The sequence below is a fragment of the Podarcis liolepis genome (genome assembly GCF_965112155.1).
Source record: "Podarcis liolepis genome assembly, chromosome: 3".
Classification (NCBI taxonomy): domain Eukaryota; kingdom Metazoa; phylum Chordata; class Lepidosauria; order Squamata; family Lacertidae; genus Podarcis; species Podarcis liolepis.
In genome coordinates, this window is record NC_139557.1 from 118976680 (window position 1) to 119000385 (window position 23706).

Here is a 23706-nt window from a genome sequence, read left to right on the forward strand (position 1 = left end):
ATGGTGCTGATAACGCCAAGGTTGCAGGTTCGATCCCCTTACGGGACAGCTGCATATTAATGCATTGCAGAGGGTTGGACTGGATGATCCTCAGGATCCCTTCTACCCTGACCTTGGAAATCTGAGACATGTGTTTTCAGGGCCCACCCTATTCCTGTCCCTGCAACCCGTTACACAAAAGGCGTTATTCAGAATGTCAGTTTGCACGACCCACTAACAAGGAAATAAAACAACGCAGCAACCATCAATTCCACGTTCCTCCAAAATCTAGTGAAAACTAGTTTAATTAATTCAACAAAACTGATGAACTTGATCCAGGGATGTTCAGAGTCTTGATAGTCATTTACATCTTCAGCAACTGCCTACTGTCTTTTTTACTTTACTTTTTACAGTGGTGCCTCCGTTCTGTGATTCTCTTCGTCTAGCGGTTTTTTCATCTTGCAAAGCAAGCCCATTGACGGATTAAAGGATTAGCACTATTAGCGGCTTTTAGATGCTATCTGCTGATCGGATCAGCTGATAAGCGGCTTAGCGGCTTAGAAAAAAGGGGGGGGGGAGGAAATAAACCAGCAGGAACTCGCAAGACATTGTCGTCTTGCGAAGCAAGCCTATAGGAGATTCGTTTTGCGAAGCACCTCCAAAACGGAAAACTCTTTTGTCTAGCGAGTTTTCCGTCTTGCAAGGCATTCCTCTTGCGGGGCACCACTGTACTGTGTTCAAGCATCTTAGCGCCTCCTAGGTAATCCCACCGCCACTAGGGGGCGCTACTGTCCACGTTGGGAACCTTTGTATTAAATCGTGTCCTCCCTTAAAGAGGGCACGTACTGTGGTGAGACCTGGACAACCGACGCCCTGTGTTGTGGGTGGGTACGATTGGTCAGCCACAACACCCGATTGGTAGGTCCCTCGTAGCTGGGTGCAATCTGGCCAATGGGACGCAGTTCAAATGGTTCGAGGGACCTATTTATGCCCATGCACGTGACCCAGAGCTTCCTCTTTCGGCACGTGCATCAGAACACCCGCCCACCTCTCCCTACTTTTAGGGCTTTGCGCTTGACCTTGCTATGCCATCGTGTGTCGTTTGTCGTTGGGACAGGGGCATGGCAGGAATTTTCCCCACTTGGCTGATTGGCCGTTGCCATTTGGGTTTTGCCTGCCACGTAGCAAATCGTCACAACTTGTAAGGTTGCGGATAGGCTCAGGCTCAGGTTCAGGTGATAGGGGTGGGAGAACGCTCTCGCCATCCCTATGTGAAGGGTATTCCATTAAAAGAATCCAGGGACTCGATGGTTTGGTCATCCCCTAAGAGGGGGTTGTGCCCGTGCCTGAGTCCAGGGGGACATTTGGGTGGTGGAGATAGCCCGTTCCCGGCTTTCCGCTTATCCAGGTGTTCACCCTTGGCTGACCTATGCTGGTGCCCTGGGTCAGCGCTACCTGCAACGGTGCAGGGGGCTAGTTGAACCAGAGCCTATGCAACCAGTCACTTTCTGTAATCAATAAAGTTGTGGCCTAAATTCTGCCAAAAACCAAAATTTGAGTCAAGAGTGAATTTATTTCGGGGGGAAGTTTCTGGGTCTGAACATTCAAAAATATAGCAATCAATGATGCAATATCATAAACTAGTGAATAGGAATTTCTAATTCACTGCCAGCAACTGAGATCGCGCTTCCGGGCTGAGTTCAGAGATGGCACCCTAGGTTTCCGCAGGCGTTTTCTTACCAGCCTCCTCTGGGGTTTGATCAGCGGTCGGTTAATGCCGTTTATCTTGTGGTAGAGACCGCAAGCGTTGCACAAGTAGTGGCCGGTCCCGTCTCTCCGCCACAGCGGGGTGGACATCGCTCCGCAGTTGACGCATTCCCGGCCTTCGGAGTAATCGTCATAAAAATCTGCAGGAGCAAGAGGGAAAGGGGGAGAGAAAGAGGAAGCAAAAGTTGGTCTCGCAGAATTACAGAGTTGCAGCATTGCAAGGAACCCCCTGCGATGCAGGAATACAGCGAAAGTATCCCTGACAGATCTAACCTCTGCTTAAAAACCTACAAGGAGTCCACCTCCTCCTGAGGGAGACCATTCCATGGTCAAACAGCTCTTACTGTGAGAAAGCTTTTTCTGATGTTAAGTCGGAATCTCCTTTCTTGGTTCCTTGGTTCTCAAACTTAATCCGTTCCAGAAGTCTGTTCCAAAACCAAAGCGTTCCAAAACCAAGGCACGCTTTCCCATAGAAAGTAATGCAAAATGGATTAATCCGTCTGCACACATGTGGGTTGTGATTCGCCACTTCTGTGCATGTGCAAAGCACAATTTAGCGCTTCTGCGCATGCGTGACCCCCGAAACCCGGAAGTAACCCATTCCAGTACTTCCGGGTTTCGGCAGGTCCGTAACCCGAAAAAACTCAACCTGAAGAGTCTGTAACCCAAGGTATGACTGTAATGCAAAATGCATTAATCCGTCCCAGACTTTTAAAAACAATCCCTAAAACAGCAATTTAACATGAATTTTAGTATCTAACGAGACCATTGAACCATAAAATGAAAGCAATAAAAATTGTACTGCAGTCACACAATCAAGCGATCAATCAGTAGCTGAACTGGGTTCCACACAGTCACAAAAACAAAACCGTAAGAGCGGCAAAAACAAAAACGCAAAATAAATAGCAAAAACAGGCAGACCTCAGCATGAACACTCAGAACGGAAGTGTGGCGCTCAAAACAAAGCACATTCGGCTTCTGGAAAAAGTTTGCAAACCAGAACACTTGCTTCCAGGTTTGCAGTGTTGGGGTTCCGAGTTGTTTGAGTATCAAGGCGTTTGAGAACCAAGGTATCACTGTAATTTGAAGCCGTTGGTTCGAGTCCTACCCTCCAGAGATGGAGAAAACAAGCTTGTTCCATCTTCCATGGGACAGCCCTTAAGATATTTGAAAGGTCCGTATAGTTAAAGCTATGGTTTTCCCAGTAGTGATGTATGGAAGTGAGAGATGGACCATAAAGAAGGCTGATCGCCGAAGAATTGAGGCTTTTGAATTCTGGTGCTGGAGGAGACTCTTGAGAGTCCCATGGACTGCAAGAAGATCAAACCTGTCCATTCTGAAGGAAATCAGCCCTGAGTGCTCACTGGAAGGACAGATCCTGAAGCTGAGGCTCCAATACTTTGGCCACCTCATGAGAAAAGAAGACTCCCTGGAAAAGACCCTGATGTTGGGAAAGATGGAGGGCACAGGGAGAAGGGGACAACAGAGGACGAGATGGTTGGACAGCATGAGTTTGACCAAACTGCGGGAGGCAGTGGAAGACAGGAGTGCCTGGCCTGCTCTGGTCCATGGGGTCATGAAGAGTCGGACAACAACTGAATGACTAAACAACAACAACATCCAATCTCCTCTCAGTCTCCTCTTCTCCAGGCTAAACATACCCAACTCCTTCAACTGTTCCTCATAAGGCTTGGTCTGGAAATGCATTTCCAATTGAGGTGATGCGCAGAATAATAGGCAAATCTGAGTCGATTGACTCTCCTGCCCCGAGGCCAATCAAGGTTAAGTGCATATAGCTCCAGGAAGGAGGATTCAAAGGGATTACAGTTCTTGATTTCATTTTTCGATTTAAAAATCTATAAGCCACCTTTCTGGTACACCCGAGACAGTGACCAAAATATAGGCACGGAGGGGGATGGGATGGGACAGCATTACGATACATATATATTATAAAATACAACTATAATAAAACTGTATTGATATATTACAGGAAGGTATTCTAAAAGCTGAGTGCCACACAAGACCAGTTCCTACATTGTATGGAACGGCTCTCCTGATAAGATGATGGATGCAGGAGTGCCGATGGGTACAACATAAGGAGATAAATTTCAAAAAAGTAAAAATCAGTTGAACTTTTTTTTTTTGAGCTTTTCTTGGGGGGTGAGGTGGGCAAAATTGTTGCAATTTTTTCCCCTTCAGAATCTCCCCCCAGAATGAAGTTTCCACCAATTTATTTAGGAAAATTGCCCCCCGAAAATCAACACTTCCAATACGGACTGCCACATGCCTGGGTTTTCTCAGGCATTTTAATCGGTTTTCAAAAATTCCGCCTGAATGCCATTTTCCACAGAGCAAATCCCGGCTATGTCCAGGAAACTCTGAATGTATGGCAGCCTTATCTTAAGTATCCTGGTCCCAAAGCTGTACAGTGGTACCTCGGGTTAAGAACTTAATTCGTTCCTGAGGTCCGTTCTTAACCTGAAACTGTTCTTAACCTGAGGTACCACTTTAGCTAATGGGGCCTCCTGCTGTTGCCGCACGATTTCTGTTCTCATCCTGAAGCAAAGTTCTTAACCCAAGGTAATATTTCTGGCTTAGCGGAGTCTGTAACCTGAAACGCCTGTAACCTGAAACATCTGTAACCCGAGGTACCACTGTACAGGACTTCTTTGTGCAGTGGTACCTCAGGTTAAGAACGTAATTTGTTCCAGAGGTCCGTTCTTAACCTGAAACTGTTCTTAACCTGAAGCACCACTTTAGCTAACGGGGCCTCCTGCTGCCGCCGCCGCACAATTTCTGTTCTTATCCTGAAGCAAGGTTCTTAACCTGAGGTAATATTTCTGGGTTAGTGGTGTCTGTAACCTGAAGCGTCTGTAACCCGAGGTACCACTGTACAGTACCGCCAGAGCCCAAATTCTGTTCTTAACCTGAAGCACTATTTCTGAGTTAGCGGAGTGTGTAACCTGAAGCGTATGTAATCTGAAGCGTATGTACTCCGAGGTGCCACTGTATAGAATCACCAGCACAAATTAACTTTGCCTGCTTGCTAACAGTGCAGCCACTAGGGGGAAGCATCACCCCAATCTAGGCCAGAAGAATGGACAGGGCAAGTTTCATAGGGAATCATAGAATTGCCAGGTTGGCAGGGACCCTGAGGGTCACCTAGCCAAGTGGTGGCAAACCTATGGAACACGTGCGTCCAAAACCTGCAGCCCTAGTGCCCTAGTGGGCAGGCAAGGGGTGTCGCCCCCGTCCCCGCCTCCCAGCCAGCTCCACTTCTGAGAGATCCCCGCCTCCACTCCTGCTTGCAGGCAAGGCTCCAAGTCCTTCGAGCTCTAAGCTGTTTGAAAACTGAGGTATCAGCGCGAAAAATAAGTTTGTGAGAGACCGGTGGAGGTTTACTGCTTAAACAAATGTTTCAGACAGCAGGAGAAAAGTCTCAGGGGTGTTATTCCTAGGTGCAGATGTGTAAAAAGTCCCGTCCCCACCACTTTTTTGTTGTCTTTCTGCATTTATTAGAAAGTTTTCTGCACATAGAAGCTCCTGGTGGTTTTATGCATCTTTTTAGTACCTAGCTTATTTCTGTAGACATAAGTGGCTTTGAACAGCTCTTAATACTGAAACTGCGAGAGGAGAGACTGCTCTTGTGCTCCTGTCCTGTTTGCCAGTTTCCCGCAGGTATTTGGGTTAGTCCAACCCCCCTCATTGCAAGAATTGCAATTACAAAACCTCTACTTAAAAGCCTCTGTTCTATCTATTACAAGCGTCCCTATTTTCCAGGGACAGCCCCAGATTTAGAGAAGCCTCCCCGATTTCTGATTGGATTGCAGAATGTCCCCCTTTTCCTTTGTTGTTGTTTAGTCGTTTAGTCGTGTCCGACTCTTCGTGGCCCCATGGACCAGAGCACGCCAGGCACTCCTGTCTTCCACTGCTTCCCGCAGTTTGGTCAAACTCAGGTTGGTAGCTTCGAGAACACTGTCCAACCATCTCTGTCGCCCCCTTCTACTTGTGTCCTCCATCTTCCCCAACATCAGGGTCTTTTCCAGGGAGTCTTCTCTTCTCATGAGGTGGCCAAAGTACTGGAGCCTCAGCTTCAGGATCTGTCCTTCCAGTGAGCACTCAGAGTTGATTTCCTTCAGAATGGAGAGGTTTGATCTTCTTGCAGTCCATGGGACTCTCAAGAGTCTCCTCCAGCACCAGAATTCAGAAGCATCAATTCTTCGGCGATCAGCCTTCTTCATGGTCCAGCTCTCACTTCCATACATCACTACTGGGAAAACCATAGCTTTAACTATACGGCTTTTCCTTAGGATGCCCCTATTTTCATTGGAGAAATGTTGGGTGGGTAGGGAGTTACGCAACCCCTGAGCCATGGAGATCTTTAGAAGACACCTGAAGGCAGCCCAGTAAAGGGAAGGGGCTTTCTTTTGAATGCTTAATGTTTTATTATGTTTTTATATATGTGGGAAGCTGCCCAGGGTGGCTGGGTAACCCAGTCAGTGCCGGATTTACGTATAAGCTAAACAAGCTATAACTTATGGCCCCACTCTCTTGGGGACCCCCAAAAAAATTAAAGGGAAAAAACCCTGGATGTACGTTTCCAAAATATAAGATAAAAAACAAATAAAATAAAACCTACATGCAGCAACAGTGTTTTGTGTTGTGTAGGCTCCCATGATGTAAGTCATGGGCCCCGCCTGCTCCCGAAAATATCACTGGTTTGCTCATTTCTATATATATATAGAAATATAGAAATCTACATTCTACATGGACTGGTTGCACGGCAACATGTGCAAATGGCTTGAGATACCTATTAGGTCCATAAATTACCATATAGCATATATGCAACAGAAAAAAGTGACAATTGTTTCTTGACAAAGGAGAGCTGGACATATAAAGGGCCCCATTACCTTCAGTATTCAACTCTAAATCCTCATCAAACCTAAATACGGATGGGTGGGGTATAAACAGTACAATAACAATAATGATAATGATAGAATAGGATGTCCCTATCTTCATCAGAGAAATGTTGGAGGGTATGCTCTTCTTACGTTATTAGGAAAATAATCCTAAGCGATGCCCCTGCCATCTGATATGCTGTGGATTTATATGCGGCCCAGGATTTATAGCCATGCAGTAACAGAGGGCTGTTTGTGCTGCACACTGCAATTCTTAGGCAGAGCATACATAACGTCCAGGCCCAAGCAGATAAGAAACGCATTTCTTCTTTTCTTTGGAAGAAATTCAGCCTCAATCCTGTGCCAGACAGAAGCTGGAATCACTTGCAAAGCTGGGGGGAAAATGGCTATGGAGTGGAATGGTTTAAAAATAACAGCTGCAGGCCTTGGAGGCCGCAACGCATCAAATTCCGCCCTGCTAATTGTGCTGTTGGAATGGACTCCCTCTCCTTTCCAAGATGGTGCAAAGAAGAAGTTGAGGTCTACCAAACCAAACATTCACCCAGCCTAGGGTTACCAGACGTCCCCGTTTCCCGGGAACAATCCCTGGATTTGCAAATTAAGTCCCCGGACAAATCCCATCCCCGGAATGTCCCCGGATTTCATCTAATGTCCCTGGGAAACGCAGCAGCAGTAGTCTCAGCAGCCCGGAGCAGTTGGCACTGTGTTATGTACTGAGTTGAATAGGATCAAAATTGCAGCAGTCTGATTGGTCCTAGAACAATAGGATTCAGAATGCAGCAGTCTGATTGGTCTTAGAACAATAGGATCCAAAATGCAGCAGTCTGATTGGTCCTAGAACAATAGGATCCAAAATGCAGCAGTCTGATTGGTCCTAGAACAATAGGACCCAGAATGCAGCAGTCTGATTGGTCCTAGAACAATAGGATCCAAAATGCAGCAGTCTGATTGGTCCGCAGGAGCCACCCAATTCAACTTCAGGTGGAAGTGAATCCGCAACCTGATTGGCCTACAGGAGAATCCCAGAATTAGCCAATCACGTGGGGCCCATTGTGTAAATAATGTATACAAAGCAGACATTCTGGGGGAACTTCTGTTCCTCACTACTATGAGCTGAATAAAGAGCATGGAATCCACACTTGACTCCGAGTATATTTCACTCTGGCTGGCTTCAGGAGCTGCTCGGAAGTCCCCATATGATAGTGGTGCAGGGGCTCTAAGTTGCAGCTTCCGGGCTGCCTCCACCTTCCCTGACCCCAGCAACTAAGCTGTGAAGGGAGGCTTCATGCTGCCTATCGGAGCTTGCATGCAAGCAGGAGGGGGCGGGGATCTCTCAGTTAGGCAACGGGAAGCCTCCCTTCCCAGCTGAGGGATCCCTTCCCCCTCCTGCTTGCACACAAGTAGGAATGGGATTGGGGCTGTTCCGGTGTTGGAGCTGACCTTTAAAGCCCTAAACGGCCTCAGTCCTGTATACCTGAAGGAGCGTCTCCACCCCTATCTTTCAGCCCGGACACTAAGGTCCAACTCTGAGGGCCTTCTGGCGGTTCCCTCACTGCGAGAAGCCAAGTTACAGGGAACCAGGCAGAGGGCCTTCTCGGTAGTGGCATCCTCCCTGTGGAACACCCTCCCAGCAGATGTGAAGGCAATAAACAACTATTTTACTTTTAAAAAACAACTGTTTAGGGAAGTTTTTAATGTCTGATGCTGTGTTGTTTTTAATATTCAGTTGGAAGCTGCCCAGAGTGGCTGGGGAAACCCAGCCCGATGGGTGGGGTATGAATATGAAATTATTATTATTATTATTATATAAGAGAGGTATCGCGCTGCTTGAGAGATCCCTGCCCCCTCCTGCTTGCACGCAAGTAGGAGTTGGGATGGGGCTGCTCCGAAAGTCAGTGTGAAGCCTCCCTTCCCAGCTGAGGGATCCCTGGCCGCTCCTGCTTGCACGCAAGTAGGAATGGGATTGGGGCTGCTCCGATGGGAAGGGAAGCATCGTGCTGCCCGAGCCTCGCTGCCGCCGCCGCTCTCGGCCCTCCTTCTCCGCCTTCCATGCCTGACCCACCGTGCACCACTTCCCCACCACTACCACCGAAGAATCAACAACTCAGGGGCTGCCCAGGCTCATGGAGAAAGGAGACAGAAACCTCGGAGGAAGGGGGAATGTGGCGGTTGAGGTCAAGGCAGCAGCCGCCCCTCCGCCACCGCCATCGCTGCAGCATCAATGTCCCAAACGTGTAGTAATTAATTAATTAACTAATTAAAGTGTCCCCGAATCTGATAATATGTACATGGAGTCACAAATGAGTAAGAAACAAATAAATAATGTATTAAACTTGACATGAGCCAACAGTGTGACGCAGCAGCCAAAAAAGCCATTGCAATTCTGGGCTGCATCAATAGGAGTATAGCATCTAGATCAAGGGAAGTAATAGTGCCACTGTATTCTGCTCTGGTCAGACCTCACCTGGAGTACTGTGTCCAGTTCTGGGCACCACAGTTCAAGAAGGACACTGACAAACTGCAACGTGTCCAGAGGAGGGCAACCCAAATGGTCAAAGGCCTGGAAACGATGCCTTATGAGGAACGGCTAAGGGAGCTGGGCATGTTTAGCTTGGAGAAGAGGAGGTTAAAGGGTGATATGATAGCCATGTTCAAATATATAAAAGGATGTCATATAGAGGAGGGAGAAAGGTTGTTTTCTGCTGCTCCAGAGAAGCAGACATGGAGCAATGGATCCAAACTACAAGAAAGAAGATTCCACCTAAACATTAGGAAGAACTTCCTGACAGTAAGAGCTGTTCGACAGTGGAATTTGCTGCCAAGGAGTGTGGTGGAGTCTCCTACTTTGGAGGTCTTTAAGCAGAGGCTTGACAACCATATGCCAGGAGTGCTCTGATGGTGTTTCCTGCTTGGCAGGGGGTTGGACTCGATGGCCCTTGTGGTCTATTCCATCTCTATGATTCTATGAAATGTTCCATGAACAGGAATGGTGAGTCACCATCAAATATCACTGAAATGGGAGGCAGAATGACTTTCCAAGCTGAATATCCTACAAAGGTGAGATGATGGGTGCTCCAAACGTTGCAATAGGGTGCTCCAAGCATAGCAGCAGGCAGTACAGTTCTTCCAGGGTAATGAAGTGTTTCAATGAGAAACCTTCACCAGCAAATTAACAGTCACCAAAGGTACATCAATTGGCCATGGATCAGCTATCACTAAAAAGCGTACATTTTTTAGTGATAGCTGATTCATGGCCATGTACTGTCCGCTGTTCAGAGTGTTCTGTTTTGCAACACAGGATTTTCTTTGGTGTATATGTCCAGACGTAGCTGGGATTTGCCTGTCAAAAATAGCGTCCGGGCACCAATCGCATATAAATTGGTAAAACATCCGGGAAAACCTGGGTGTATGTATGGCAACCCATGTTGGAAGTGTTCCTTTATATCCCCCCCCCCCCCGCAAAACAGCTCAAAAACTCAATTTCTTTTTGGAGAACAACTTATGTGTTCAGTTTTCCACTTTATGAAATATGGCATTGCTACTTCCAACTGTGCAGGTAGAACACAGTACAGCTAAAGGGACCCCTGACCATTAGGTCCAGTCGTGACCGACTCTGGGGTTGCGGCGCTCATCTCGCTTTATTGGCCGAGGGAGTCGGCGTACAGCTTCCGGGTCATGTGGCCAGCATGACTAAGCCGCTTCTGGAGAACCAGAGCAGTGCACGGAAACGCCATTTATCTTCCCGCCGGAGTGGTACCTATTTATCTACTTGAACTTTGATGTGCTTTCGAACTGCTAGGTAGGCAAGAGTAGGGACAGAGCAACGGGAGCTCACCCGTCGTGGGGATTCGAACCGCTGACCTTCTGATTGGCAAGTCCTAGGCTCTGTGGTTTAACCCACAGCACCACCAGCTGTGGCCATTGCGATTAGTAGATTAGTAGATTGTCTAATCTTTGGGGAGGCTCTTTCGATGCCTTTGCCAGCTTCTTCTCCCTTTTGCAAAGCCTGGCTGGGTAAAACTGGGGGGGGGGGTCCAGGTAAGCTCCGCCCCACAGAATCCATCACATGACATGGCGTATGCACACTATTTGAATTGCAATGGCGTTCAAATTTGGGGGCCCCCAGCCCCTGCAGGGACCTTGGTCCCTAGGACTTGACTCCTATGGTAGCAGGTGAGGATTCTTTTCATGACACAGGACTCAGGTACATGGGTCAATCAGAACGTTAAAAAATGCATTATAAAAATGTGACGCCAGAGGGCGCCGCAGAGCAGCAGTCCATCGCCAACGATAAACTGCATTTTTATAGCGTTTTTCATATCAGCGTAGATCCAGCCACAGCGCCAAACCCCTCACCTGCTTCTTGCAAATTTTAAAAGAGGAGCTGCAGAGGGCATTGGACTCAGAAGCCTGTTCTCTGTGCCAAGAGCAGCAGGCAAAGGCGTCTCAATTTATGGCTTTCGGCTTCTGGCAGCGGCTCTAAATCCTGTCATTATGAGGCCTCTTGACACCGATTCTTTCCCGTGGGTGTCCCAACAACTTGGAAAGGAAATGCTTATTCAAGGCAGCAAAGGGTCTGGAGAGCTCCTGCCCAGCAACAGAACAATAGCTGCAGCAGGCAAGCACATTCCATTCAGAAAAGATTTATGTTGCTCTTGGAGCTTTTAAAAAAAACCCTCTTTCTGTCACAGGGAATATTTGCTCTCCCGCCAAACGGGAAAGTCAAGAACTTATCACTAAGTTCGTGGACATCCATGGATGTTGGAAGATTCAGGATGGTTAAAAGAAAGGTCTTCTTCACTCAGCACATAGTTAAACTTTGTCTCTGAAAATTTTTACACACATCATTTGGAAAGACAGGCGAACTAATGCCAGTGTACTGGAAGAAGCAAACATCACCAGTTGTGAAACATGGACCACTTATAAACACCAGCTACAACTCTTCAAAAGATTCCATCAACGGTGTCTCCGAAAAAAAATTACGTATTACTTGGGAAAACAGGCAAACTAATGCCAGTGTACTGGAAGAAGCAAAGATCACCAGTTGTCGAAGCAATGATTCTTCAACGTCAACCTCGTTGGACTGGTCATGTTGTGTGGATGCCTGATGATTGTCTTCCAAAGCAACTACTCTATTCTGAACTTAAAAATGGAAAATGTAATGCTGGTGGTCAGCAAAAGAGGTTTAAAGACTCTCTCAAGGTAGATCTTTAAAAATGTAGTATAAACACCGACAACGGGGAAAAACTGGCCTGCGAGCGCTCCCGTTGGAGAACAGCCTTTACTAAAGGTGTCATGGGCTTTGAAGACACTCAAACTCAGGACTGCATGGGAAAAACATGCTAAGAGGAAGGAACACTTGATTGATCCATTGATGGCTACTAGCCAGGAGGGCTGTTCAAAGCAGACACTGGAAAGTACACAGTGAAGGCACCTGCTTAAAAAAATATTGCTTAGACAAGCCTACCCAGATGTTTAGAAAGTTCATGCAGGTTTAATAATAATAATAATAATAATAATAATAATAATAATAGTAATAATTATTATTATTATTAGTTTATTATTTATACTCCCCCATCTCACTGGGTTTCCCTAGCCACTCTGAGCGGCTTACGGCAGATATAAAACAATTTTAATTTGGTTTTAGCCTTTTTTTGTTTTTTAAACAAACTTTTTAAAAGTTGGCAAAATTATTGCCGTTAATTTTTCTTATGGGTGATTTTTATCGTTTTATCTTCTTCGTTTTTGTAAACCGCTTTGAGGTGTTTTCATTTGGTTGGTTGGTTGGGTTTTATCCACAGCCCAGTGGGGTACAAATGTTATGGCATTTGTTAAATAATAAATAATACAGTTTTAACAAATAATACAATGGCGAAAACGAGATAAATAAAATAAAAATAAACAGCAGCACTCTGTGCGGCAACAGTTTTTATTTGAGGCCCTAATTGCTATTATTTTCCAATTTCTTCTTAGCCACCCAAGAAGCAAAGAGAGAGAAAGTTGAGTTTTGCACACAAAAAAGGAATCCACAGTCAGCCACAAGGGGGGGTGGGGCGGGTTGGTGAGCTGCCTCCCAGGTACCCAGTTCAGGCACTGATGGCTGGAATCTGCCTGTTCCCCCATCAGTTATCTGGACTCCCTTTCATCATCCCAGCTGCTTTCATCTCCACCTCCTCCCCAATGCCAACGGGCCTTCCTTCATCCTCCCCCTGGCGCTCTGTTTACAGACAGAGGGAAATTTAATATCAACACACCCAGATGGGCAAATCGCCTCGGCGGAGGAGGGATTTGTGCTCTCCTTAAGAGGCTCCGTCTAAACAGATCTCGAGAGGAGCACTTCCACAGAGTCCGCAAACCCTGAGAAGCTGCTCTTCCTTCGACAAATTGCTACGATAAGGGGGTGACTTTGGTGCAATGGTGCCCAGCCTTGCGAAATCCTGCAAAGATGAATGTCAAGCAAGGGCTGGGGGAAAGGGAGAGGAATGTCAAGGTCTTCCTGCAACGCGGAAAATATCCCGGCTGCAGAGCATCCAGTCTGTGCACACCTGTTCTCTGGCTGTTTTGGGTAACCTCCTCCGCCCCAGTTCCTTAGCTATCAGGCCTGGCGTGCAATTAACGAACTCTGTGCTTAAATTCTGATCTGAATGCACATTGCATAAGTGTTGGTTTAAATGAAAAGGACTGGCGTATCAAGTAGGGCCACGTAAGCAGTGCAGGATTTACGTACAGTGGTACCTCGGGTTAAGAGCTTAATACGTTCTGGACGTCTGTTCTTAACCTGAAACTGTTCTTAAACTGAAGCACCACTTTAGCTAATGGGGCCTCCCGCTGCCGCCGCACCGCTACTGTGAAATTTCTGTTCTCATCCTGAAGCAAAGTTCTAACCCGAGGTACTATTTCTGGGTTTGCGGAGTCTGTAACCTGAAGCGTCTGTAACCTGAAGTGTCTGTAACCTGAGGTACCACTGTATAAGCTAAACAAGCTTTAGCTTAAGGGCCCACTCTCTGGGGGGCCCTCAATAAATTTAAAGGAAAAAGAAACCTGGATGTACATTTCCAAAATATAAGATAAAAAACAAATAAAATAAAACCTACATACAGTGACAGTGTTTTGTGTTGTGTAGGCTCCTATTATGTGCAAATGGCTTTAGATACTTCTTAGGTCCATAAGTTACCATATAGCATATATTCAACACAAGAAACAGCGTCAATTTGTTGTTGACAAAAGACAGCTGGACATATAAAGGGCCCCATTACCTTCAGTGGTTTAGGGCCTCATCAAACCTAAATCCGTTCCTGCACATAAGGAGGAAGAAGATGAGAGCTGGATCCATAGCTGTCAACGTTCCCCTTTTTTAAAGGGAAATTCCCTTATTCCAAATAGGATTCCTCGCAAGGAAAGGGAAACGTTGACAGCTATGGCTGGATCGGGTCAAATTGGGTCCTACTATTCCAGCATCCGTTCAAACCATCAATTTAATGCACTGTAGAATTGCAGAGTTGGAAAGGATCATCGAGTTCAAACCATGCAATACAGGAATACTGCAAATAATATAGGAATAATCTGAATAATCCATGACAGATAGCCACCCAACTTCTGTGGGGAATGAAGGGGAATCCGCCACCTTCTGAAGGAGGAGCCCATTCCACTGTCAAACGACTCTTATTGTCAGAAAATTCTTCCTGATCTCCTTTCTTGTGCTTTGAATCCACTGGTTTTAGGACCTTTCCTCCAGAGCAGCCCCCCCCCCAATAGCCCACAGGCAGAGTAAATAATGGTTTCTCATCATCCTGGAGAAAAGTGGGATGCTCTACCTACAAAAGAAGAATGGCTGATAAAGATGATAGACCACGCCAAATTGGCAAAGATTACCAGGACGCGGGTGGCGCTGTGGGTTAAACCACTGAGCCTGGGACTTGCTGATCAGAAGGTCGGCGGTTCGAATCCCCACGATGGGGTGAGCTCCCGTTGCTCGGTCCCTGCTCCTGCCAACCTAGCAGTTTGAAAGCATGTCAAAGTGCAAGTAGATAAATAGGTACCGCTCCAGCGGGAAGGTAAACGGCGTTTCCGTGCACTGCTCTGGTTCGCCAGAAGCGGCTTAGTCATGCTGGCCACATGACCCGGAAGCTGTACGCCGGCTCCCTCAGCCAATAAAGCAAGATGAGCGCCGCAACCCCAGAGTCGGCCACGACTGGACCTAATGGTCAGGGGTCCCCTTGACCTTTATCTTTACCAGGAAGATCAGCAACCAAGAGGACAATAAATTTAATAAAGAATGGGGAATTTTTTAAAGTTACTTCAAAGAACACTGTAGACAACTGAAAACATTGGCAGGATTTTAAAAACACTTGCAATGAAGCAAGAATTATGATAAAAATTGAGTGAAGAAAATGTGGAGAATATGATAGGATGCAGTTTGAAAAGAATATCTGGGGAAACCATGGAGGGGTGGAAGGAAGTTCGGAGATTCTGAGAATCCTGTTTGTAAAATGATTATAATTTATGCATGAGGTCAAATGGTAGAAGTGAAAATGAATTAAAAAAAACTTTTAATAAAAGAAGAAGAAAAGTGGGGTTCAGCAGGGCTCTGTCCTGGGCTTGTTGTTGTTCAACATCTTTATAAATAACTTGGATGAAGGAGTTGAGGGGATGCTTGTCAAATTTGCAGGTGACACCCAACGAGGAAGGGTAGCTAATGCCGCAGAAGACAAAATCAGAATTCAAAATGACCTTAACAGATTGGATAAGGTAAAAGGTAAATGTGAAGAGTAAAGGACCCCTGGATGGTTAAGTCCAGTCAAAGGCGACTATGGAGCTGTGCTGCACATCTCGCTTTCAGGCAGAGGGAGCCGGCGTTTGTCCACAAACAGCTTTCCGGGTCATGTGGCCAGCAGGACTAAACCACTTCTGGCGCAACGGGACACAGTGATGGAAACCAGAGCACACGGAAACGCTGTTTACCTTCCCGCCGGAGCGGTACCTATTTATCTACTTGCACTGGTGTGCTTTCGAAATGCCAGGTTGGCAGGAGCTGGGACAGAGCAACGGTAGCTCACCCCGTCGTGGGGATTCAAACCACCAACCTTCTGATTGAGAAGCCCAAGAGGCTCAGCAGTTTAGACCACAGTGCCTGTGAGGGCAAGCTAACAAAATGGAATTTCAACAGGGACAAAAGCACCCAAGGAGGATGTGAAGGGTGGGGCTTGGGGGAGAGTCCTGAGGGCCAGAGAAAAAGGTATGGACGGCCAGTTCCAGCTGAAGTTCTGCACCCCCATTATCTACTCTGCCTGCGAGGGTGTTTTTTTTGGGGGGGGGGGACTGGCTGGTCACCACTGGCATCTTAATATTGGTCCTGGTGACCCTCACTTCAACCCGAAAACGGAGCCCTACTCTCAGGATGGGCTCAGATGCTCAGCCTCCTTCCGTACGGCTGGGAATGATAATACTAAAAATCCACCTTTCGAATTCTGCAGAATTAAGTGCAAACGCCTGCCCTGGAAAACCCTGTGCCCTCCTTTTTTTCCTGCAACACTTTTGTGTTTGGAAACATGTTCAGAAAAAATACCCCCCACGCATGATTGATTTGGTCTGCTGGAGAAGAAGGAGACTGCCTAGAGGTTTCCTTTTCAAACTATCCAGGCTGTGAGCTGGTTTTGACATTAAAAAATAAAATAAAGCTCATATGGTTCTGTTCTGTTCTGTTTTGTTTTAAATGATGGCTTAAGGCACTGTGTTGCAGGTATTAGTAAAGCCAGCCTAGACGAACTCAGTGCTCTCCAGATGTTCTGGGCTACCGTTTATTGTTTATTTGTTTCAAATAGATCTATCTGTATATATCTGATTGTTAGGAGAACACCCCCCCTCCCACTAAACCTCAAAAGCGATTACAAGAAGAATAAAACAATGAACTAAAGAATTCTAAACCTTGAAAGATCACAATAATTAAAATCAAGGATAAGCTAAAAACCAGATTAAAAGACACGTCTACATTCTATGTCGGGACATAAGAAGGTGCCTGCTGGGTGCAGCCAATGGCACATCTCGTTCAGCCTCCTGTTCAAAATACTGGAATGAATCATAGAATAGAATCAAAGAATTGAAGAGTTGGAAGAAGAGTTTGGCTTTGATATCCCGCTTTATCACTACCCGAATGAGTCTCAAAGCGGCTAACAATCTCCTTTCCCTTCCTCCACCACAACAAACACTCTGTGAGGTGAGTGGGGCTGAGAGACTTCAAAGAAGTGTGACTCGCCCAAGGTCACCCAGCAGCTGCATGTGGAGGAGCGGAGACGCGAACCCGGTTCCCCAGATTACGAGTCTACCACTCTTAACCACTACACCACACTGAGGGTCATCTAGTCCAACCCCCCCCCTTGTAATGCAGGAATTTGTAGCTGTCCCATACAGGGATCAAACTTCAAACCTTGGAATTTACATGCTTCACGCTCTAACCAACTGAGCTATCCATGGTGGAGAAAAAGAAGTAACCACTCTGAGGTTTGTCTGTCTACAATCCAGCGGTATAACCAAATTTATGAAATGAAAAGCAAACAAACGATACAAGCAGTAAAGCTCTGAAATCACAAGAAACCACTCTGAAATCACCAGAAATCAGTGCCAATGACTTGCAGTCATGCTTCGAGTCCAGAATCAAGAGTTTCGCCTTGGCGAACCTCAGCCCTGTAATCTTCCACCCATCTAAGGCTGAATCCCACCTGTTCTGTGTCTTAATTCTCATCATCGAAGGCTCACAATTCAGAGCTTCATCCTGCAGAGGGCAGTACTGTGCGCAAAGGCGATGTCCAGCGCCCACTGCAACCTGGGCGTTGAAAAAATCCCGAGCCTACCTTTAGAATCATGAGATTTCCACCCACCCTGCTTTTTTGTTTGAAAGAATGCTTTTAAGTCTCAAAGTCAATAGGTTTCACTTAAGCCGGCCTTATTTAGAGCTTTGTTCGCACAGCCTGGAAAAGAAAATACATGAAAGCTGACAATCGGTCACATAATCATAGGACTTAATGGGCCGGGTTGGCCGGGAGGTTGGAGCAGGAGACCAAAGTCTGGAAAAGTTGCATGGCAGCATTTTGAACCAGGAGCCCTTGATCCAAATCAATTGCCTATAGGATTTCTGCAAAGCTCCTACACCAGATGTCTGCAGAGCTACAGGGTGGGGCTGGGATGGGCAGTCTGGAGGTTTGAGCGGTTAAAATTTAACTAAGAGCACTCAGTGAGGAGACAACCCCAGCAAGGAGGAGGCTTCCTCATTCTGCCCCAGGACCAGCAGTTGAGTGAACGTGTAGGACACATCAGACCAGAGCTTTCCTTTGATACCAGCCCAGTCTTGAAGAATCTGGAGCCTTTGTGCGTTAAAACAAACAGGATTACTTTTGTGTCCGACCTGCCTTTGATGGCCTTATCAGGAATAGTTCACATATTTAGGTCTGTCTGTCACAAGACACCCTGGCCACCAATTGTGCATTTTGGGTGCTCCTACAGAATGTAAGCGCTGGAAGACAACTTGAAGATCTTCCCACAAGTCCACTATACCCCCCATGAACCCCCAAATTTGGGATCCTCTCCAAATCCATGCCAAAGTTTTGCAGTTAAAACACTGCCACCGCGAAGAAAAACCTCTGCAAAACTTTAGCATAGGTTTGGAGAGGATTCCAAATTTTGCTTCCACAATCTGCAGACACAGTCTGCATGTGCCCCACAGCCCTTCGATTCGGAGCACATCTTGAAAAGAGTTCTGACGAATGTAGAAATAAAATAAATAACGTTTTTCACCACTAAGATTAGATCAACACTTTCCAGAAGCTTGCGACTGAACGAAAATTCAGCCGTCACCCAATTATGGAAAACATAACTGATCGTATGGGCAGGTGTGTTTTTCTTAAAACAACAACAAATTGGTCTGAAGCCAAATGCACAGAGTTTTATTTTTAAGAACACAAGAAAGGTAAAGGACCCCTGGACGGTTAAGTCCAGTCAAAGGCAACTATGGGGTGTGACGCTCATCTCGCTTTCAGGCCGAAGGAGCCGGCGTTTGCCCACAGACAGCTTTCTGGGTCATGTGGCCAGCAGGACTAAACCGCTTCTGGTCCAATGGGACACCGTGACAGAAGCCAGAGCGCACGGAAATGCTGTTTAACTTCCCGCCACATTGGTGCCTATTTATCTACTTGCACTGGTGTGCTTTTGAACTGCTAGGTTGGCAGGAGCTAGGACAGAGCAACGGGAGCTCACTCCATCATGGGGATTCGAACCGCCGACCTTCCGATCGGCAAGCTCAAGGGGCTCAGTGGTAGACCACAGTGCCACCCATGTCCCTAGAACACAAGAAGAGCCTACTGGACCAGTCCAATGGTCCATCTAGTCCAGCATCCTTTTCCCACAAGGGCCAACCAGATGCCTGTGGGAAACCCACAAGCAGGATTCGAACACATGAGCCCTTTCTCCTCCATGATTTTTGTCTAATCCTCTTTGAAAGCCATCCAGGTTGAACCCTGCCTCCTGTGGCAGGGAGTTCCACAGTTCAACTATGCACTGCGTGAAGAAATACCTCCTTCTCTGTCCTGAGTCTTCCAGCCTTCAGAATCCCCACACCGATCCATGGACAGTCTGGGGGTCGGATCCTGAAGGCAATTGGGCCTGATCTGGCTTGCGAGCCTTAGTTTGCCGACCCCTGCCCTAGAACATCCCCCAGAATCCTTTGCAGAATCCACAAAGGGGTTGCTTGGTAGACATGCAGGGGTCCATAGGGAGTTGAATCTACATAGAAGATTGTTCCCTGAAAGTAGAGTAATTGGGAGCAGCTATTGCTGTGGGACGCGGGTGGCGCTGTGGGTTAAACCGATCAGAAGGTCGGTGGTTTGAATCCCCATGACGGAATGAGCTCCCATTGCTCAGTCCCTGCTCCTGCCAACCTAGCAGTTCGAAAGCACGTCAAAGTGCAAGTAGATAAATAGGTACCACTCCGGCGGGAAGGTAAACGCCGTTTCCGTGCGCTGCTCTGGTTCGCCAGAAGCGGCTTAGTCATGCTGGCCACATGACCCGGAAGCTGTACGCTGGCTCCCTCAGCCAATAAAGCGAGATGAGCGCTGCAACCCCAGAGTTGGTCACGACTGGACCTAATGGTCAGGGGTCCCTTTACCTTTATCCTACTTTATTCCCAGAAGACACAGGGCAGCAGTCCTGCTTCAGAGAAGTATCTCAGGCTCAGCTTCTTCATCTGCAAAATGGGGGGCCATTAATGGCTGATTTCACTGTGTTGTTGTGGGGCAGCAAAAGCTGTTCATCTGCTTCACACCCTATAGACCAGGGGTTGGCAACCTAAGGCCCATGGGCCACAAGAGGCCCATGGGGGTCATTTAACCGGCCCATGGATCCCTGCCGCCCACTCGGTCGGCTCCCGTGCGCCACACTACACCGGCGTGGAGCACCAATGAGAAGCTGTGCACGCCTCCTCCGCGCTGGAAGGAGCACCGGAAATAGCGTTTGCGCATGCGTGCATGCACACTCCGGCCCACCACAGTGTCTGTAGAACCGTGAACCGGCCCAAGCCACAAAAACTTTGCCGATCCCTGCTATAGACCATTGCAAAGTGGAAGGATCAGCTAAAAGGACGATCTGGTGCTATCAGTCACGTGGAGTTACTCTTTCAAGACAGCACATATTCTAAGAGCCAGCCCTTTTAAGCTTCAAGGCAAAAAGATCACATCCTGTTGACTTCCTGGGACGGGAGGGAAAAAAACATTTCCAAGAAAACCATCCCTCCTCCTCTCGCACGGCTGCCCTTGAACTTTGGCCACAGCATTGCTGGAGTGTTTCCTGTGCAGGAAACGTGGAAGGAAGAGCAAAATAAGGGGCGGCGTCTTGCCAGAGAGCCTGGGCGGGGCTTGCTGAGAAAGTGGGTGGGACTGAGAAAGGGAGGCGTTGTGCATTTTGAGCAGCCGGCTTTTCTCATGAAATGCAAGGAAGTGAAAAGGAGCTCCAAACTGCCCTTAAGTTATAATCCCCAGATTTGCACGGCTGCATAAGATTGAAGTGTCTTAAGCAAGCATGAGAGAAACCTGCATCCGGAAGCATCAGCCTGCTAAGGGCCTAAATCCCAAGGTGTTTAGGGCTTTGTAAATGAGAGGTAAAGGGACACGGGTGGCGCTGTGGGTTAAACCACAGAGCCTAGGACTTCAGCCTTTATGCCACTTCAGCCTTTATGCTGTATTATGCAGCACCACAATCTTTGATCAGTGCAAGATTCCAGGGGTTCCAGCTGTTTACAGAGGGTTTTGTTTCCTGGGAAGGAGGGACTGCAGAGACTGGCATCTTTAGGATGCAGTATATTGTTCATTCACATTTGACATAGGTAACTTCCTTTCTCGTTAAATAATCCATACTTAGAGGTCATAAATAATAGTCCTTGCCTTGCTAATTCAGCAATGGGGTTGCTTTTTTAAATTTTTTTTTATTAAATATTTTCTGGGGTTACAAAAGAACACGATTGTGTCTATTTTCAGATTGTAAAGTCTGCAGATCAGTTATATTTGATGTGAGACTTTCGATGTCATATACAGGGACGCGGGTGGCACTGTGGTATAAACCACTGAGCCTCTTGGGCTTGCAGATCAGAAGGTCGGCGGTTCGAATCCCCGCGATGGGGTGAGCTCCCGTTGCTCGGTCCCTGCTCCTGCCAATCTAGCAGTTCGAAAGCACATCAAAGTGCAAGTAGATAAATAGGTACCGCTCCAGCGGGAAGGTAAACGGCGTTTCCGTGCACTGCTCTGGTTCGCCAGAAGCGGCTTAGTCATGCTGGCCACATGACCCGGAAGCTGTACGCAGGCTCCCTCGGCCAATAAAGCAAGATGAGCGCCGCAACCCCAGAGTCAGCCATGACTGGACCTAATGGTCAGGGGTCCCTTTACCTTTAAATGAGAGGTATTTGAGCATATGTTCAGCTGTCCCACTAAGGCATGGGTAGGCAAACCAAGGCCTGGGGGCTGTATCAGGCCCAACAGCCTTCTAAATCTGGTCTGTGGACGGTCCAGGAATCAGTGTGTTTTTACATGAGTAGAACGTGTCCTTTTATTTAAAATGCATCTCTGGGTTATTTGTGGGGGATAGGAATTCGTTCATCCCCCCCAAAAAATATATAGTCTGGCCCCCCACAAGGTCTGAGGGACAGTGGACCGGCCCCCTGCTGAAAAAGTTTGGTGACCCCTGCACTAAGGGTTATGGGATGCTGGACTAGATGGGCCAATCCAGCCTGCTCTCCTTAGGTTAGTCCACAAAAGAAGAAATGAATAAATGCATGGCTCATGCATTGCATCTGCTCACAACTGGTGCAAGGCTGCACCTATATTAACATTATTAATAACAGCAGCAACATGCATTTTTTTGCAGCAGCTGATAAGTATCTGCAGGGGTCAGTTCCAAACTCTGCAAATACACTGACCTCCCCGTTAAAATAGCCTGGACCGGAGTTATCAGAAGGAAATAAAACTTTCGGGCTCAATTGATTGGGCTTTTTATCTAAAATAACAGACATTATAAGATAGGGGGAAAGGTTTTCGATAAGGAAGAGAATCAAAGCAGTCTTGAACCCAGATCAGATCGGGCCAGGAGAGGGAGAGAGAGAGAGAGGAGCGCAAGGCAAGTTCAAACTCCTCCACCCGATCGATGAAATCCTCGTGGCTCGGGTCATTTGGTTGTGTGTGTTGCCAGGGGGTTGGGGGGTGGGAATCTGAACCGCTGCTAAAGTTGGGTGAACTTTGAAACACCAGCGTTTATTCTGCGATTATCATTAACTTGTTAAGCTGGTCCCTATCGATCAAGTCTCAGAATGGAGGTGCCAAAGTTTGAATGAGCTGTTTGGAGGAGAAGTGCGGGAGAGAAGAGAGAAGGCAAGAGGGGAGGAAGGGATGAAGAAAGATGGCAGAGGATGAAAGCGAGGGAAAGGAGAGATGGACCTTCCTAAAGGTTAAGGTAAAGGTACCCCTGACCATTAGGTCCAGTCGTGGCCGACTCTGGGGTTGCAGCGCTCATCTCGCTTTATTGGCTGAAGGAGCTGATGTACAGCTTCCGGGTCATGTGGCCAGCATGACTAATCCACTTCTGGCAAACCAGAGCAGTGCACGGAAACGCCATGTACCTTCCCGCCGGAGCGGTACCTACCGTATTTTTTGCTCTATAAGACTCACTTTTTCCCTCCTAAAAAGTAAGGGGAAATGTATGTGTGTCTTATGGAGCGAATGCAGGCTGCGCAGCTATCCCAGAAACCAGAACAGCAAGAGGGATTGCTGCTTTCACTGTGCAGTGATCCCTCTTACTGTTCTGGCTTCTGAGATTCAGAATATTTTTTTTTCTTGTTTTCCTCCTCGAAATACTAGGTGCATCTTGTGGTCTGGTGCGTCTTATAGAGCAAAAAATACGGTATTTATCTACTTGCACTTTGACGTGCTTTCGAACTGCTAGGTTGGCAGGAGCAGGGACCGAGCTACGGGAGCTCACCCCTGGAGCTTCCCAAATGGAACATTCCGTGGAGAAAGACGGCCCTGATTGGCTGATGTCACAGAGAAGCGGGGCAGGCAGAAGGCCGCCATTGGCTGAGCTGCTCTGATCTCAGAGGAAAGAAAAACAAGCAAAAGGGAATAGGAAAGGGGGGGGGGGAGAGATGCAGAAGACTTAAAAGGCAGTAGAGTGGTCCAAAAATTGGCATAGACCATGGTGCAGGTGGGAGATGATGCTGGAGAGCACAGATCCAGGACTCTTTTGAAGAGCAGCAGCAAATGATGCCATCTTCTGCAGCTGACTGACAGACCTTACTTTCCCTAAGCATTGAATGAAGTGATAAAGAAGCTTTCAAGCATTATTACTGTTCGAGGCAGATTAGCATAGAGGAAGTGAAACAGTGGCGTAGCGTGGGTTGTCAGCACCCGGGGCAAGGCAAGTAATTTGCGCCCCCTAACTGAGAGAGAGTGAGTGAGCCAGGTAGGGGCAGAGAGCTGCGAGTGCGAGTGCGTCCCCCCCAGATGTTGCGCCCGGT

At 47.3% G+C, this 23706-nt stretch overlaps 1 protein-coding gene across 1 annotated transcript in view; it reads right to left on the bottom strand.

The window, feature by feature from the left end:
- The window catches only part of GATA4 (GATA binding protein 4), a 63697-nt gene that overhangs the window by 13210 nt on the left and 26781 nt on the right, over positions 1–23706 (bottom strand). The window contains exon 3 of the mRNA XM_083494660.1: positions 1720–1886. Within this exon, the coding sequence (XP_083350786.1) occupies positions 1720–1886 (167 nt within the window). The remainder of the gene's footprint in view (positions 1–1719; positions 1887–23706) is intronic.